The 17,887-nt window shown below is 42.6% G+C and overlaps 1 protein-coding gene across 3 annotated transcripts in view; it reads left to right on the top strand.

The window, feature by feature from the left end:
* The window catches only part of ITPR2 (inositol 1,4,5-trisphosphate receptor type 2), a gene marked incomplete at its 5' end in the record, with an annotated part of 263,069 nt that overhangs the window by 62,793 nt on the left and 182,389 nt on the right, over positions 1-17,887 (top strand). For 2 of the 3 annotated variants that reach the window (XM_084279428.1, XM_084279429.1), the window contains 5 exons: positions 3,860-3,904; positions 13,055-13,209; positions 14,552-14,651; positions 14,800-14,960; positions 17,458-17,599. In XM_084279428.1, the coding sequence (XP_084135554.1) occupies positions 3,860-3,904; positions 13,055-13,209; positions 14,552-14,651; positions 14,800-14,960; positions 17,458-17,599 (603 nt within the window). The remainder of the gene's footprint in view (positions 1-3,859; positions 3,905-13,054; positions 13,210-14,551; positions 14,652-14,799; positions 14,961-17,457; positions 17,600-17,887) is intronic. The other variant, XM_084279430.1, reaches the window with a different exon arrangement.

Below are 17,887 nucleotides of genomic sequence, written 5' to 3' on the forward strand. Positions count from 1 at the left end.
AGTACTGTGTTCAGTTTTGAGCCCCTCATTACAAGAAAGACATTGAGGTCCTGGTGCACGCCCTTCTTTAAGGGCAACCAGGCTGGCGAAGGGGTTGGAGAGGTAACCTTCTGAGGAGCAGCTGAGGGAATTGGGGTTGTTTAGCCTGGAGAAGAGGAGGCTGAGGGGAGACCTTATCACCACCTACAATTACCTGAAAGGAGGTTGTAGAGAGGTGGGTGTTGGTCTCTTCACCCAAGTGACAGGTGATAGGGCGAGGGGGAATGGCCTCAAGCTGCAACAGGGCAGGTTCAGATTAGACATTAGGAAAAAATTCTTCACAGAAAGGGTTGTCAGGCATTGGAACAGGCTGCCCAGAGAGGTGGTTGAGTCATTGACCCTGGATGTATTTAAAAGAAGTGTAGATGAGGTGCTTAGTGATATGGTTTAGTAGAGGACATGTATGGTTGGACTTGATGATCTCAAAGGTCTTTTCCAACCTAGTGATCCTGTGGCGTCATCCATCATTGTTACTGGAGCTGGGAGAGCTGATTACCTCAGCCTTGCCCAACTGGAAGATCCCCACGATAGAGCTGGCCGCCTACGTGGCAGTGGAGCGAAGGATGAGCACAACTGCTGTCAGATGGCCAGTACAGTGCCTCACTGATGTGAAGTCTCTGCCCTTTCCTAGTTATTCTGTACCAATGCAGTCTGTGTTACTTGGTGTAGATTGCATCTCCCTTACCACCATACAGCGACTGCCGTTTACCCATGTGCTTTGGTTGTGTGGCCTGGTGTAATGGAAGAGCTTTGAGACTCATGAGTGTGCCATAACATGCAATGAGTTTCACTGTCTTTGATGATATTTAGTTTTCAGCCATGAGGAAGCAGAACGCTCATTTTGTGATACCTTTTTCTCTCCCATCCCTGGAAAAGTGAAAAATGGCCATACCTAAGTTTGTTAAAAAACAAGTAGTGGAGGATTAAGATTTCTGGATTATTCTGTGTTGGAAAAGATGCTGTTGGTGTTACACTCTAAAAAAACCCATGCAGATAATGAAGCTGTTACAATAATGACTTACACAATCACCCTTGCTTGAGCCCTGCAGTTTACAGTGCATCATATCCTTACTGTGTATTGACTATACACGCCTTCCGGTGGCATTTTGCAGAAGTAGTGCTGTATTTCAGCTACACTTCAGTAACGTTGCAACTTCAGCACATCCAATGACACAAAAAAGCTTGAAGATGGTTGAACTTCAGTGAGGCCTGTTTTAGCATAGTGTTCTTACTTTCGGAACACCTGTAAAGAATTACACTTGATTTCATTAGCAACAATGGGGAAAAAAAGTTGTTATTTTCAAGGATTCTTTTGGTTTGGATACTTACTGAAGAGCATGGAGGTGATCTTATATAAATCAGAAAAAGCACAGATTTTTGAGTCTTAAGATTGTCACTGTGTCCTTAACTCATTCAGCTGTACTTGGATCTTGAAAAGGACTCAGAGCAGGTGTAATATGACATACAACCTTACAAGATTTATGTACCTAGAGAATACAGTAAGGGATAATAGCTAATAGTCTGATCTTCAGAGGTGCTCAGCACCAGTAACCTCAGTTGAAATGAAAATGAAAGTGGCAGCTGCTCAGCGCAGCTAAAAACGAGGCCATGAACGTCCATCCTAGCACTGTATTCCATTGTGTCTACTGCTCAGTGTCTGTGTCAATTTAGTGTCCTTTCTTTAAACAACATCTTTTTAGGGGGTTTTATTTCTGTATGGTGGGACAAGAAAAAACATCATGAAGAATCCACTTTATATTTGAGCCTTCTGTCTCCCTCAGCCTCTGTCCACAAGTGAACTATTTCGGAAATTTGAGGGCAATCTGTTTAGTGATTTTTAAAGTAAGCGAGAAGTGGCGTGGGAGAGAGATTTTCCTAGCTCCTTGTTGCTATCTATTTTTCTTTTTAAAGCATCATTATGTTGAAAGTGAACAGCTGAAGAATCACATAATTCAAGGCCAAATTCGTATTAGGTAGACCTTTTAATGAAACATCACAGATTTATTCCATTTGAAGATCAGTCCTCTCTGCTGAGCCTAGTGACAAACCTGAGATGCCCCAGACTTTTTCTCTCTCCCTTACAACAAGCAGAATCTGAAGGTAGGGTCGAGGTTAACCTTTCTGGACCTTCTCCACACCTGTGCTGAAAGACCACTCGTCGTGTGCAGCTGTGACTAAGGAGCACTGCCTGACCAGGTTCTCTCTTCTTGATGAAGGACCAAAGGTTTAGGGACTGGACCTTGGCTGTTAGGACAAAGGTAATGCTGAAAGAGGTGTGAGAACTTAGGAAGAAACTAAAACTATATGCAGTGACATATATGTATATGTACATGAATGTATATCTTCTACTTGTCTGTTCAGTGTCTATCTCCCATTCCTGTTGCTGTGTAACAGAAGTAGGTGGGAGTTGGAGCCAGGAGACTGAGAATGTTAATGGAGGAGCAAAATGCAAGATTTGGGATAGGTGTCAATGAAGGGAGGAAAGCAGGCTCTCTAAATTAGATTTGTGAGGGTAACATGATGGCTAACGCAAATACTGAAATGAGGATGGGAGAATAAACAAACCTTTCTTCGTTTCTGTGTTTGCACATCAAGTCATGACATGAAGGGAAGGTATTTTCAGCAATTTTGGGAATGTCTAGAATTTTTCCTCCTTTCTTCACGCTCCTGATGTGGAGAGGAGCTGGCTTTTTTTGGTAAAGGGATATAAATGGTACAGTATCAATACAAAACGTATAAAGTTAAGAAAAACTATTCACAGTAGTTGTCTGTGTGATGTTAGATACATGATGATGTGATATTGAAAAGTTTTACTGGGATTCGTTCAGCTTGCCCTGTGCAATTCACTTCTGGCTCTTCTCCACTGGTAATGCCAAATTCAAGCCAAGAAAATGACTGTACTTACCCATAAAATGTACATGCTTAAACGCTGTTACTTAAAAACTAATTTACCATATATAACCAATAATTTCACAACAGCATTTTTAGAGCTTCAAAGGCATATCCTATGTCAGGGAATATGGTAAATATTGAGGCAAAATTGTTTCATTATGTAAGTCAATTCTTGAAAGGTTTCATGTGCAGCCAGTGTGTGGGTGTTATGTGTGTTTGTTTATTTGAGTATCTATCTGCCTACATAATCTCTCATCTTCTAGCTTACATATTTCCCTTGTCAAATGTAAAATCATGTTAAACGCTGTTAGGTAGTAATACTTTGCATTTATTATTATGTGTCTTTCATCCAAGTTCCTTATACTGCTTTAGTAATTAATTAATGCTCGATAATCCTGCTGTGACACAGGAATTATCCCCGTTAATAATGGTTAAACAGAATCACAGGGTAAGTAAACACTTGTCTGTACTGTCATTGCCATTTCTGTTTCACGGATGCATTTATTCTGAGTTCACTGTCTTCCTGTGACATCTCAGTAGACATGAAGCATGTTAGTTGTTATCTCAGTAGATCTGCTTAAGGTCAATCCTGGAAGCGGCCGTGTCTGTATGTGTGTGGGTGACTGTAGCTTGCTGTGTTTAGATTAGTAACTATCTGTGCTTTCTCTGTCACTCGTTTTGGTTATTTGAGGTTCCTCTTTTGAGTTAACAAGCGTGATTTCAAGATGCACTTTTTTTCAAAGCAAGGACCTAGCTAATTCAGTCAGACATTGTGAATTCTTATGCTCTTGTTCTCATACTGCTTCTAAATGCTCCACTGTCCTTTTGCAGGATGGATACATAATAGAAAACCAAACCAATTCCTTTCCCTGCATTCTGAAATGTCTAAAAGCTGTCATGATAGTATTTGATTTCTTTTCTTTTCCAGCTTAACCCACACTATCCAGAAGGAAATAATGAAGGAAAAGCTTTGGTAAGTGGAATTTATGTTGCCTGTAATCTAGAAAATACTGTCTCCTTAGCCCATTATAGCCCAATAGATGAAAGTCCTTCACAGCTTTCCTTTTACTTGTGTGTCATGGCTGCTGGGATTGTTTTCTGTATCCCGTGTAAGCTAGGGTGCAACTCAGAACTGGTGTTACAGAAAGTCTTCCCTTGTGTAAGGCAAATGGTAAGAAACTTACTCAAATTCTGCATCAAGTTGGCATTAGTTGGAAGCTGTTCTGCCTGGTGACTGCAGATAGGAAGCATTTTGACTCATCTCAAATCACATGTATTACTTCATGGCAAAATCCTCATGAGCAAGAAACAAGGGATGAAGGAATCTGGTTGCTTATGTGCCACTACCAGTTCAGAGGCTTTGCTGGTGGAGACAAGACCCATTGGGGGTGTGTTTGTGAGTCAAGTGTGACTCTAAATCTGAGAGCACGTTGATGCTCTTTTTATTCCCTGTATCGAGTACATGCAAGCAGATATTCAGGCACAGGCTTAGTCTGTGTCTTGCCACGCTTCAGGTAATGCTAGCGTGATGTCTTCACGAGGAGCCAAGTTGTCCTTGCTGCGTGTGTGGGCTGGACAAAGGCCTTATGCCCTTTGCCTAGGAGGCAACAGCCTTTGCCTTGTACAATGCCAAGAGCACGCTAGCTAGTTGTGACTAATGAGGCAAGGCCAGACATGTTGTAGTTTATAGCATGTGAAGGAAGTGGAGTTAAACCCCTGGGGTTTACTGAGACAACAAACAGTCCAAAAAAGAATCATCCCTCCATCAAATTCATGAGATTGCCTTGAAAATGCGGAGATTTTCTTCAAAAAAATTCAGTTTAATTTCTTTCTGTTTGCCTTCTGGCTTTTGTTCTTTTAGAGGACACATTTTCAATTTTTTTACTGCATGGGGAAGAATTTTTTATTTCTCATTAAATGAAACCCAAGATTCTTACATAATTACTGCCTTCAGGAGTGCAATTTTAATAAAAATGGAGACTTTTGGGAGCTGGCAACATTGGTTTTCCATGTTCCCCTGGTATTTGGTATTAATGGTAATACAGTGGTAGCAGCTATGCTGTCCAGAAAAATGAGAATTCTCTCTCATGAAAATACGGAATTTCCACCAGTTATTTCTGGTTTTTGTTGGAATGACACTTGAGGCCCTTGGAGCTTTTGAATGGAAATTGAGGTAAGGTCTAGAATACTCTGGTAAGTAGGGTGCTTGATTGCAATGCTTGGGTCCATGACTTGCTCTGCAAACAGTTGAGCTGGTCTCACAGACCTGGATCTGCAGTAGCATTGTAGCTCACACCATGATGGCATTTCTGAATCAAAACTGATCTTTGTCAATGACATCGATGATGGAATTGAGTGCACCCTCAGCAAGTTTGCAGATGACACCAGTAGTGGTAGTCTTGTTGGGAATAGCATGAGTCGGCAGTGGCTATACTGGGCCTTCATTCTGGTCTTGAGCAGCTGAGCAGAAAGGCTTCACATCCCTGTGGAGAGATGTCTTTTGTGTTACAATGATGCAGTGATTCGAATTGTCCCTCAAAAGTTCAAGAATCTTTGGAATTCTTTAAGGGCCGGTTATGTCAGTCTTCTATCCGCTGTGCATATAACCTAGAACAAACATACTTTTCTCTGCCTCGTGGTTTTCATCTGGTGTTTCTTCTGCTAGGTGACTTCTTCCTTACTGGTTCACTGCAAAGACATCTTCTTTTTCAGCTTTCAAAGCAATTGGTTTTGAAATATGGCCTGTGAGGTAAATCTTCTCTAGTGGGGAAGGTGGAAGCGGACCTGTCCTGGGAAATCTGAAGTCTCAGTAGCAGGAAAATGAGAGAGATGCTCAGATCCTTGTAACTGAAGGAAGGATCTGAGCCTTACAGCCTATGTTTTTCTTTTCCATGTTAGTCTGTTGGATAAAAGGGTACCAGCTCCTTCTCTGTCTTCTGGGTTTTAAAGGCAGCACAGCCATCTGCGCATTTTGTGCCAACCCTTAACTCCTAAATGTGCGATAGGCCTCCTTGTGCATGTTCGCTGCCTGGTTTACAAGTCCCAATTGCAGTTGCTTAGGCAACTGGATTTTAGGAAGGAACCGTGGAGAAGGATTTTCCATGGTACAGTAGTGGGCCTAAGGTGCCTGGGTTCTGCCTATGGTGCAGTAGTGGGCCTAAGCCTGGGTTCTGCCTATGGTGCAGCAGTGGGCCTGAAGCGCCTGGGTTCTGCCTATGGTGCAGCAGTGGGCCTAAGGCGCCTGGGTTCTGCCTGTGGTGCAGTAGTGGGCCTAAGCCTGGGTTCTGCCTATGGTGCAGCAGTGGGCCTAAGGCGCCTGGGTTCTGCCTGTGGTGCACTAGTGGGCCTAAGCCTGGGTTCTGCCTATGGTGCAGTAGTGGGCCTAAAGCGCCTGGATTCTGCCTATGGTGCAGTAGTGGGCCTAAGGCAGCCTGGGTTCTGCCTCTGGTGCATCTTTTCTTTGCCTTGCCTTAAGCGACTTACAAGTTTGCAAGAGTTTTGGCTCTGGAGAACGTAAATATTACTGGAAGTCACCAGGAGTTTTGTTCCTAAGCATTAAAGCAGCTTTTGGACTGCGGTTCATTGCTCATTTATGGGCTGCTTCTTGAGAATCCAGCCAAATTGTCTTGTGAAACACTGCTTTTAATTCTGGTAAAATTTGGCCTCACAATGAGTTGATTAATATTCTTTACACATATTTTTCTCTCATCTAGATTCCAGAAATATTTTTTTTTATAATGGGAAGACCTTTCTGTGATTTAAAGACCTTATCAAAAAAGGCTTCTTCATCTCTTGAAATCTTAAGAGATTGTAGCGTATCGTGCAACACAGTGCAGTGCTCTGCGTTACAGCTCCCATTAAAGCCAAAATCGGTGTGTTTTATGCCGCAAAGTAGTCTATTATTTCTAATCACAGAAATGTACAGCATCCAAAAGAATGCTATAAACGTTGGTAAAATGTCAAGAGCAGCTGGGAACCTGGCATTTGTTAACGTCGTCATATTAAAGGCTGTCTTTGGATAGGTACCTTAACTCCATTTGTCTGCATTTTCATGAGAAAGTACTAATGCTAATGTGTTCCAAACTGGCTTTTATTGTTGAGATTTTTCTTAGGATTGAGGCCGGTCTGCATTTACTTTTCCTGTAAAGAAGTTGGACAGTTCTACCATGAACTTCTAGGTGTAATTTGACTTACCTCCTTTGACTTTTGCTTATCTACATTTATGAATTCTGGACAACTCTGCCATTCAAAGTTTTCTTTCTTGCTTCTAACAAAAGTGATTTTTTTTTCTTTCCTGAAAACACTGTAAATTTTTAAAATTTATTTTACCTTCCAGCAATTAAGTTTGTTTAATTAAAATATGGGACCCAGCTGGTGCAGTTGAAGTGAGTAGAATAGGCTTGGGGAATTTATTGTGTTTTATTTTTAAAGGCTTGGTTAGGAATTAACCTGGCAATAAACAATCTAAGAAAACCCATTTAAAAAAACAAAAAAATTAGAAATCATCACCTTTAAAATGGCAGTGTCTGTGCTTATATAAAACCAGGAGTCAGACTGCTTGATAGGCTGGGGGGGAGAAGGGGAGACACAGATGCCAGCACGTTATTATTATTCTGCTGCTGCACACAGGTCTGAATCAGCTCTGAAAGCGCATACATTGTTTCTTACAGAATGTCTCTGGCTCCTAACAACAGAATTGCAACGTGATGTCTCTGCTAAAAATGCGATGACTCACAAATGAGTCAACAGTGAAGGTGTTACAGGAGGCTAACTGCTGTGCTGTCTGCCAGGTCTTCCTAACATGCAGGAGCAAGGCTGGACGTTAATTTACTCGACTTTCTTTTCATACAGAATTTTTAAAAATCATCTAACCTATGGAGTTCTGCTCACATTACGGCTCTCTGGAAATCCTGGTTTTGTAAGAGCCTCCTAAACTGGGTTAACATATTGAGATATCACATTGTACTGGATTTAACAGGCATTTTCAGAACTCTGGCTGCTATTAAATTTAATTTCTGCTGAAATCTGTAGTGCAGCTTAATGTATTCATTCAGGAGCAGGGCATTATCCTTGTCTGTCTCTATGCCATGAGAGGTGTCCTTACCAATTGGAATTGTAGATGGGGTTTCTAAAAGAAAAGGTGGTTTGGGTCTGTCATGTTTTTGTATTGCTTTTTGCAGTTGAGAGGAAGGCCCCTCCATAAGCAAAACTCCTTGTAAGTCTCAAAATTTCAGGTATGATACCCAGTTGAGGTGAATAGCAGGGATTTGGAGTAGGTCACAATTACCAGCAAATTATACTGAAGAGCTGTGACGAAGGGTTATCTGCTGGGCTCAAGAAAGACAAATATGATTGTATCTGATTATTTTGTCTCTGATTACAATATGGAATTTGTCTCCAGTTACATTAAATTTGCCCTTCAAATTGCAAATACCATATTCTGTCTGCTACTTTGGTTTGGGATTTTTTGCTGTTGTTGAGCTGCTTCTTAAGTCCGTATGATGCACCGCAAATCGGCGGTAGTAGCCCAGCAGTTATGGACTTTGCTGTGAGCCTGTTTCAGTATTTCCACTCCTCACCAGTAGCTAGGACCTCTTTTTTGATCTCTCAGCCTTCCCTTTCCTAGATGAATCCCTCCTGGAAGAATACCAGAGCTGTTCATAGAATCATAGAATGGTTTTGTTTGGAAAAGATCTTCAAGATCATTGAGTCCAGCCATCTATCCAGCCCTACTAGGAACAACACTAGACAATGTCACCAAGTACATCTACTCCTCTTTTAACATCTCCAGGGATGGTGACTCAAACCCCTCCCTGGGCAGCCTGTTCCGATACCTAACAACCCTTTCAGTAAAGGAATGTTTCCTAATATCCAACCTAAATGCTTTCCCTGATGCAACTTCAGACCATTTCCCCTTGTCCTGTCACTAACTACCAGGGAGAAGAGACTGACCACCCTTTTAGGTAGTTGTAGAGAGCAATGAGGTCTCCCCTCGGTCTCCTTTTCTCCAAACTAAACAATTCCAGCTCCCTCAGCTGCTCCTCATAAGATTTGTCTTCCAAACCCTTCACCAGCTTTGCAGCCCTTCTCTGGACAGGCACCTTGATGTCCTTCTTACAGTGAGTGGCCTCACCAGCGCTGAGTACAGGGGAAGGATCACTTCCCCACTCCTGCTGGCCACACTGTTCCTGATGCAGGCCAGGATGCTGTTGGCCGCCTTGTCCACCTGGGCACACTGCTGGCTCATATTCAGCCAGCTGTTGGTCAACACCCTTAGGTCTCTCTCCTCCAGACAACTCCAGCTGCTCCTCTCCAAACCTGTAGCTTTGTATAGGGTTGTTGCAACCCAAGTGCAGGATCCATCACTTGGTCTTGTTGAACCTCATGCAATTGGCCTCAGCCCACAGATCCAGCCTGTCCAGGTCCCTCTGTAGAGCCTGCCTACCCTCTGGCAGATCAACACTCCCACCAAGCGTAGTATCGCCAGCAGATTTGCTGAGGGCGCGCTCGACTCCCTCGTCCATGGTATTTATAAAGACATTAAACAGACCTGGCCCCAGTACTGAGCCACGAGTGCTGGCTATGTTGTAGGAGGGTTTTCATTTCCCCATCCTGGCAAAGTCCTGTTGTGCATGTGAGTAGTGTGCTTTGCTTTTTTCCTGGATGGGGCTGGTGACTCGGGGCTATTAACAACCCTCTAGTCCAGGAGATGCTTAGATTTTGTTAGGCGGGGCAGGCTGACCCTGCTTGTCGTGCCATCCAGTATTTGAACTGGGTCATTCTTTTGGAAGATATAGGCCCAACTCCTGTCAGGCAAAATTGGAGCTGAACGTGTGTTTCCTTCGTCCTCGTAAGCGATTTACCATGACAGAGTGAGGTGATTGCATTTTCTTCCCCTTGGATAGGCATGTGACTTGACTTGTGACAGCCTGTCACTAGTTTGTCAGTAGTTTGGGACAATCAAACCTTTTTTTTTTTTTTTCCCCTCAGTGAATTTACTATTTGCTAATATTGTTTTACCCACAGTTCTTGCACTTCTCTGTACTCCTGTAATTCACCTGGGGTTTTTGGTCGTGGGTTTTTTTTTTTTAAATTTATTTATTCAAAGAAGTCTTGGGAGTGCTTTCCTTGGCCGTCACTGACCACATCACCAACGCTTCAGAAACTGTTAATTGCCTTCTTATTGCTTTAAGTTGAATTTTCTTCTGTCTACATTTGAGACCTTTTACAGTTCTTTTCCTCCCTTTTCTGCACCGACTCTGGTTTTGCTGGCTGCATCTCCTCATATGCCAGTTTCTTACCTGAGCAAATGTCATCATGTTTTCATCCTCTTAGGAATGCAGTGCTTCTCCTGAGCTGATCACGTTGTCTAATTAATTTGAAATAGCCTAATACTTTCACTTCTTTCCACGTCCTCACAAAGACTCATCTGCTGATTCAATAATGGCTGGGTTAAGGGCAGATTCTGATGACTGCTTATGAAATTTAATTAATCATAGGGAACTTTCTGTGTTTGAGTGTGTGTGAGTTCTCTCTTTCTCACACACACACAGAGGCACGAGCGGTCAGACATGAACTCAGACCTAAACCCATGCACGGTCATACGTGATGACTTCTGCTCTGTCTCTCATGCAGTCCTTATGTGTAAGCTGTTTTCAGAGCTATCAAGTTTTGTGGTCACTTCTCGTTCCTTTTTTTTCACTGACTAGTGCTTATCACCCACAATCCAGGTTGGGCTGTGAGGTGTCCCCGAGATCTTAAAATGGCATTGTAAGGAGAGTTCTGAGGCTTGTGCTGGAGCCCAGTCTGAAGCTACTGTGCAGGTCTTTTGTAGGGCTGATCTTGCACAGCTAAGCCTTGCACTGCAGTTACCAATGTTGCAGATATGCCTCGGCCCATGCTGAAGTGGACTTTCTCTTTAGGAAGCCAGCTCTTGCTCATATGCCAGGTCTGATTTGACAGGTGCCAAGCCTGGTTGGCGGGATTTAGTCCTGACGAGCCAACTCTGTTGCTCAGTAGCGCCTACACAATTGCTGGGGAGACCAGCCAGCCCCAGGCTGCAGGGTGAACTTCTGCACAGAGCTAGTGGGTTGCCTCCTGTCACAGAACCCTGTGCACGTGCGTATGTGCTCGTGCTTAATGACCTGTTGGAGATGATCATACGTTATTAGGTCACGAGGGCGTAAAAACCCCCTTCATAACACAGAGCAGAATATGGTTTCATGTTTTTGGTCTGTATTTTTCCCAGAGCCCCAGGGGAAAAAAAAATAAAGCATGAAATCATGAAGTGGTGTGCCTTTTTGTGTAGCAGCCTTTTTGGCTAGGAAATTACAGTAGAGTGGGTAGTTTCTGGGGAATCCCTCCCTAGATTTGAATGTGGGTTAGGGGAAATACCAAATACGTCTGGATGTTGTTCTGAACTCTTCTGTGCCATTCACCTCTTTACAGACCTCTTGAATTTTAACTTGGCATACAAGTTAAGTTTTTATGTGCAATTTTTTTTTGTATTTTTGGGCACGGAGTATGGAAGGTGTGAGGACTGCCAGATAAGAGTTTTCTCTTGTGTGAGACACGGGAGATGGTTCCCCTTTGTCTTGCCCTCCTTTCAAAAAAACTAGTGACAATACTCTAGTTTCTGAGGGGATTTCTTTCTGTTTTTTTTCCTGCTGTCTCTGCCCTTTGTATAAGTAGTGGGATGGAAAGCCAGCCTCTTTTTAAAGCTTGATAATAGAAAAAAATGAAAAGAATGTTTTGGAAGGATTCAAAAAGTGCCTTGAAATGAGATAACTAGCTCTTTCTTACATAGTTTCATTCTTCCTTGATTTTGTTGCTTAATCAATTGGTGATATGAATAATCAAAGCTTCACCCTTGATTATCCCTTACAATTTGGCTTTAATCAAGGTACTAATGCGACCAGAGTACAGTCTAGCCACCTCTTTACATTGCTTTGTACATCTCTTCCCTAGTGGTGCACTATAAATCATTATAATAGTATTTCAGGTTTCTGGCGCTTGATTTTTCTCCTTTGCCTTTCTTCATTCCTCTTTTCCTTTTCCCCCTGCATGATGTATTTTGTGTACGTGAAGGGCCCTGGGCTGCCAGTCTCTTAATTGGTTATTAGTCTTTTGTAATATGTGTAACTCAACACCCCAGAGGAGCAGCTTTTACTTGTGCCAGTAATTCTGTTGGTTGCTGCATGGTTACGGGCACAGACTCTGAATTACTCCTCCGAGCAAAGATACTTGCTTCAGAAAGGTAGGATTTGGCTCCTGTGAAGACAAAGGTGTGTGGGTAACTAAAGATGAAGATGACTGCTTAGTCATGCTGGGTCACAAAATTCCCATGGACCTTCAGTAGAAGAAGATTGCCACCTTAGATTGCACGCCTCTTTTGAGGCACCAACACAACACCGATCTGTAGGCTTGAAAACTAGGCTCCTTGAAGAGAGTGAACTTCTCCAGTGTTTCAGTGGGCGCACTCAGTCAGACCTATGTTGGATCCAGCCTCTAATGCATTCTCAGACTGTGCTGAGATTTCCTGTACCATCTAGCTGGTGCTTTGCATGTGTCCCCTTTCCAACGACAAGTTGATCTTAGTGAAGCAGATACGCAGGCTCTTGCTGCTTGATAAGTGTGCTGCTGTGATTCTGACCATATGAGAGTAAAAAATGAGCAAACAAATAAAAAAACCTGGTGAAATCAGGCAAATTGCTTACTTTTTAAATCCCTTCCCCCCTTTAAATAAAAATCCTGCTTTCATTAGTTCTCTTGACTTTGGCCCTTTCCAAACCAGCACCGTGCAGTTGCATCCATTGGGAGTGAAGGGTCTGCAACTGCCGCAGGTTTTTTGAAGTTGTAGGTGTCAAGTAATAATGTATACAGAACTGCAGTTCTCTCTGTAGCTTGTGACCTGCTGTTGTTATAATGACTCCCTGAGACCCCGTGCGCCTGGGGCAAAGTGCATCCTTTGTGTTACACACTCCAAAGCCAGTCACGATCCGTTCTTACTAGAATATTTTTTCTTTAAAAAAGAGTACAATTCAGATGTATTACTTGTCCACAAGGTAATTGGAGAATTTATAATGGGCCCTGATGCAAGCAAATAACCCTTGTGCCTAATCAGCAGAGAGACGGCAACCTTCCTGCTTCAAAGAAGAAACGCCAAGCAGGGGAGAAGATTATGTATACTTTGGTCTCTGTGCCACATGGAAATGACATCGCATCTCTCTTTGAACTGGATGCCACCACTCTTCAGAGAGCTGATTGCCTGGTTCCAAGGTAAAAAAAATATAATAAAAAAAAATAGTGCTGCATTGACAGGGTTTCTTCCTAGCATTATGCTGGGGAGAAAAGCAGGAAAAAAATCAAACATGAGCAAGTATTATCCTTCAGTTAAAATTTGAGGAGTGTTCATGGATAAACAAGGGATGTATAAAACATGATACTGCTGCTGCGACTGGGTAAAATAATTATAAGGATAAAACAAGTGACACTTAAAGAGAGTCAGTGAAGAGGAAAATAATGGGCTAAATATTGTGCAGATATATAGGAGGACAGGATTGAGCCCCATGCACTGTTTGAAAAAACTGTACTGCTAATAGATCTAACTGCATTGTTCCCAGCAAATAACATGTATGGTGAACTGGGCTTCTGTTTCCCTGACAGATCGCGGTGCCACTGTATGCATTTGTTATTCAGATGAATTCAGCAAGTGAGCTTCTGGGTTTTAATTGTGAATATTTGAAATTTCAACTCTGTTGCTTAGCTGAGATTGGCTAGATAAGTCACACGGTGTTGGTTGTGACTGAATGGGTGTGCAGGCGCTCGGGGCTAGTTGTTATGAGAGTGGATTTTTAAAGCTGGGTACCCACAAATACTGATGTATGCGGCTTTGAAGTGTGTTTGCTATGCTAAGTTTTGCTAGATAATTTGCTTACTTGAATACTCAAAGCCCATCAGCATGAAAGGGAGACCGTGAATGAAGACCACAGTGAATATATTTTAAAAGTAGAATTCAGAGTTAAAATTGTAATTGATTTCTCAGCTCTGCTTTTCTGATAAGACCACAGATTATCATATGGAAAGAATTTGGAAGTATCTCCTGTCTGCTCATTGTTCACTTGATTTTCAGTTGAGAACTGGTACTGTAAATGCTTGCTCCCTGGAACAAGGCTTTGCAGATCAGAATGGTGAAGCTGTGAAACCGTGGTCAGTTTTACTTTCTTGCTTTTGTGCTGTGACAGGTTAAAAGGGTTTGTTACTTTGCAGAAAAAAAAAAAAAAGAATTGGTTTTATTCATGAAATGCATTTCTGTTCAGATGGGATTTTATAACACCTTCCTCTTTAATTTTTTTCTTTTAAGGAATGCTTCGCTCCTAGGCTTATATAAATACTTAAAAACAGCATTCTGCATAATCCTGAAATGCTGTTTGTTCTTGTTGCAGCTCTGTTCTGTGTGAGAGAGAAGACGAGGGAAAAGGGTACTCCTGTACCTTTTAGGTCTCCCTCACCCTCCTGTTATGCCCTCAAGTCATGGTCATGTGTTGCACTGCATCCCACTGTGCCCACTTCAGCGCAGGACTGATCCATCTGACCTGTTGTTTGCTTTGTTCTCCTTTAGGAACTCGTATGTCCGACTGAGGCACTTATGCACTAACACTTGGGTCACTAGTACCAGCATTCCAATAGACACTGATGAAGAGAGGCCTGTGATGTTAAAGGTAATCACGTGTATCTTGGGGCTGAAATCCCAAACTCACTCCTGAAGTTCTCTGCTGGTGGTCTCGCTTGTAACATATAAAATATGCAAAATAATTAGGATGAAGGTAAGAGAATTGCTTGCCTGTATTAAACCAAAAACTATTGCAGATTGGGACGTGCCAAACAAAAGAGGACAAGGAAGCTTTCGCCATTGTATCAGTTCCTCTGTCTGAGGTCAGAGACTTGGACTTTGCCAATGACGCAAACAAGGTTCTGGCATCAACTGTTAAAAAGCTGGAGAATGGAACAATAACCCAGAATGAAAGGAGGTTAGTGAGCTTTATTTTTTTTCCCTCCTAAATTTGTGTTTGCTTACTCGTGAATTCATGACATCACGGTAATGGGCAAGTTAGTTAGATCCGTGCACACGTAGAAGCAATTGGGAGAGGATACTTGGTAGCCTGGGATTAGATTCCATCTGTCAGAGGGTCCTTGCTGCACCTCAGCCTGGTCTGTGTAAATTGGGGTTACACAGCATTTCCCCAGCTCACTGGGCACATAAATAAATGGGTAAATGCAAAGTGTTGGTCTTAATTTCTTTGGATAAACTGCTTCTGAGATGTAATAGGAGGGTCGATTGCCCCTGATTCTCATGCTTGCTACAACTGCCTCAAAGGAGGTTGTGGTGAGGTGGATGTTGGTTTCTTCTTCCAAGGAACAAGTGACAGGACAAGAGGAAATTGCCTCACATTGCATCAGGGGAGGTTCAGATTGGATGTTAGGAAAAATTTCTTCACCAAAAGAGTGGTCAGGCAATGGAACAGGCTGCCCAAGGAGGGCGCGGAGTTACTATCCCCAGAGGCATTCATAAAATGGAAAGACATGGCACTTTGGGACATGGTTTAGTAAACATGGTGGTGTTGGCTGATCTTAGAGGTCTTTCCCAACCTTAAAGATTCTACAGTTATCCAAGAAATCCATCTATACAGTGGGCAACATGGCAGGACTCTTGATTGGCGTGGAGTTGACTGTAGTGCACATTCATCCTGTGAGACCAGTGTCTCAGAGTGACTGAGAAGCTGCCCCAATAATCACTTTCCTTTCTTACTTTTTTTTTTTCCCCTGTTCTCTTTTCTTATTCTATGGCATTTTGGTGTTTACCCTAGGTATTCGTCTGTGTTTCAGCCGCAGCGCTCTTAGAATGTCTGTTCTTCACACCCGCCCCTGAATTAAGGGGTTTTGTTGTACAGTCTAGCCAAATATATCCCACTGCCAGTGATGTAGTTCACTGTTTTCAGCTGTCTGTGGTTACACTGAATATGAGACAGCATCTCTGGCAGTGTTAATTTCTGGCTTCTATTCCACCATGCATCATACACAGCTTTTTGCCGAAAATGTTTGTTTTCAGTGATAAAACTGAGTTTTTGCTGTCAGTTGTCAGCAGCAATTAGTCCAGATGGTTTAATATCAGGTGGAGGATTTATTGCCACAGGCAGGTCTGTAATAGCCTGGGTGTTGGTACTCAGCCTTGGGAAGCTGATGGGCCATTTCATGATTGAGATGAACCAGAGAGAGGGATACAACATAATCAAGGTGTGACATCCCTGTATTAACCTTGCATTGCTGTGTCACTCTGACCCAGTATTGTCAAGTGTTGATGCTGACAGATTGGTACAACACACACATAAAACATCTCAGAGTGGTTTCAGAATGGTGCCGTGATTTGTTTGTTCCTGTGATTTCTTTAGGAAAAAAACCCAAACAAATCAACCAAAAAACTCTTTTCCCTGCCTTACCATCTTCCAGCTTAAGTGAGTAGGGGTCCTAACAGTTTATTTGTGGCTGCTTCATCCTACATCTGCCTTCTCTACTTTTTCTGTTGCGGGGAACCTCACTGTTTTCCACCAGCAGACGGAGACCTTGATAGCTAAGGCCTCCTCAGAGGGTTTAGCTGAAGAGCCCAGCCCTCTCGTGTGGAATGGCTACGTCATGTCAGGCTTCTGGAGGTGACTTCAAAAACCCACTGGGTATCTTCCTGCCACTTTCATAGCATGCCTGCAGGTTTAGTAATTATAGGCTAGATGTCCAAATTCAGATGAAGCTTCTCCAGGGTAGGAGACATGCTGGGTTTTGTTTATAGAAGATTGCCAGTTCTTTTAAGGGAGAGTCAGTGAAATTTGTGGGCATCTGTTCTTCCCCCTCTGCAAACCTGGTGAGCTATGTTAGTAACAAAGGTGCAGTGACCACTGTCTTTTGCATTTTCTGAAGGTAGGGAGAGAAGGAATTACTACTGCCTCTGTGTGTTTTAGCACTTGCTTCCACCAAATATTCTTTTGTATAGCAAAGAGTGAAACAAATACAGTCGTTTGTCAGTAGTTTCTTGGGTCAATAGGGAAATAGTCTAGTGGCAGTGTTTTTATTCCTTCAATAAGTCCATCATCTTGTTTCACTGACCTATGTCCATGATAAAGTATGAAAATCCTTGTTAGGCTGAGTAAGAGTGTCTTTCCACTGCTCCTGGGCCTTGAGGCCAGCTGGTATGGATTTTGTATTTCTGAATACGCTGCATCAATACAGCATCCTGTATTTTTCTCCCCTTTTCCCTCTGGTTGTAGTTTAACACCTTGGTAAACATCCCTGTGATGGATTTAAGCCTCTGCTGAGCCAAGGTCTGGAATCCTTAAGTACATGTCAAACTTAACTTTGTAATGATTGAAGTTCCATTGCACTAGGTAAAGCTTGTTCTAAAAGGTGATTTACTTTCTTAATGAATCCTAGCAAGTGTTGAGTGACTGGATGTCATAATGATTTGTCTGTCCATTCTAGGTTTGTGACCAAGTTACTAGAAGACCTCATTTTCTTTGTTGCTGATGTGCCTAATAACGGGCAGGAAGTTTTGGATGTGGTTGTTACCAAGCCAAACCGTGAACGACAAAAGTTAATGAGGGAGCAAAATATATTGGCCCAGGTATGTCCTACCCTATTAGTATCTTGCTTGTTTTTACAAACAGATTGTAGGAGAGTGTGATTTGAGAAAATGGTATTTCTAGGTAACCTGGTTTATGCCGTGTCGGGTTTGTGTCTGGTTGGGTTGGATAGATACGGCACTAGGTTGAGGCTCGACATAAAGCCCCAGTGCCTGAGATGGTGCCTCCACTTCTATTTAGTCATACGTAGATAAGTGCAGTGATTCACTTCTGAGTTTGGTCAATAAGACCCATGTGCTGATCCTGTCAGAAGACATTTCCATTGACTG

Source organism: Gallinula chloropus (genome assembly GCF_964237585.1).
Source record: "Gallinula chloropus genome assembly, chromosome: 1".
In the NCBI taxonomy this organism is placed as follows: domain Eukaryota; kingdom Metazoa; phylum Chordata; class Aves; order Gruiformes; family Rallidae; genus Gallinula; species Gallinula chloropus.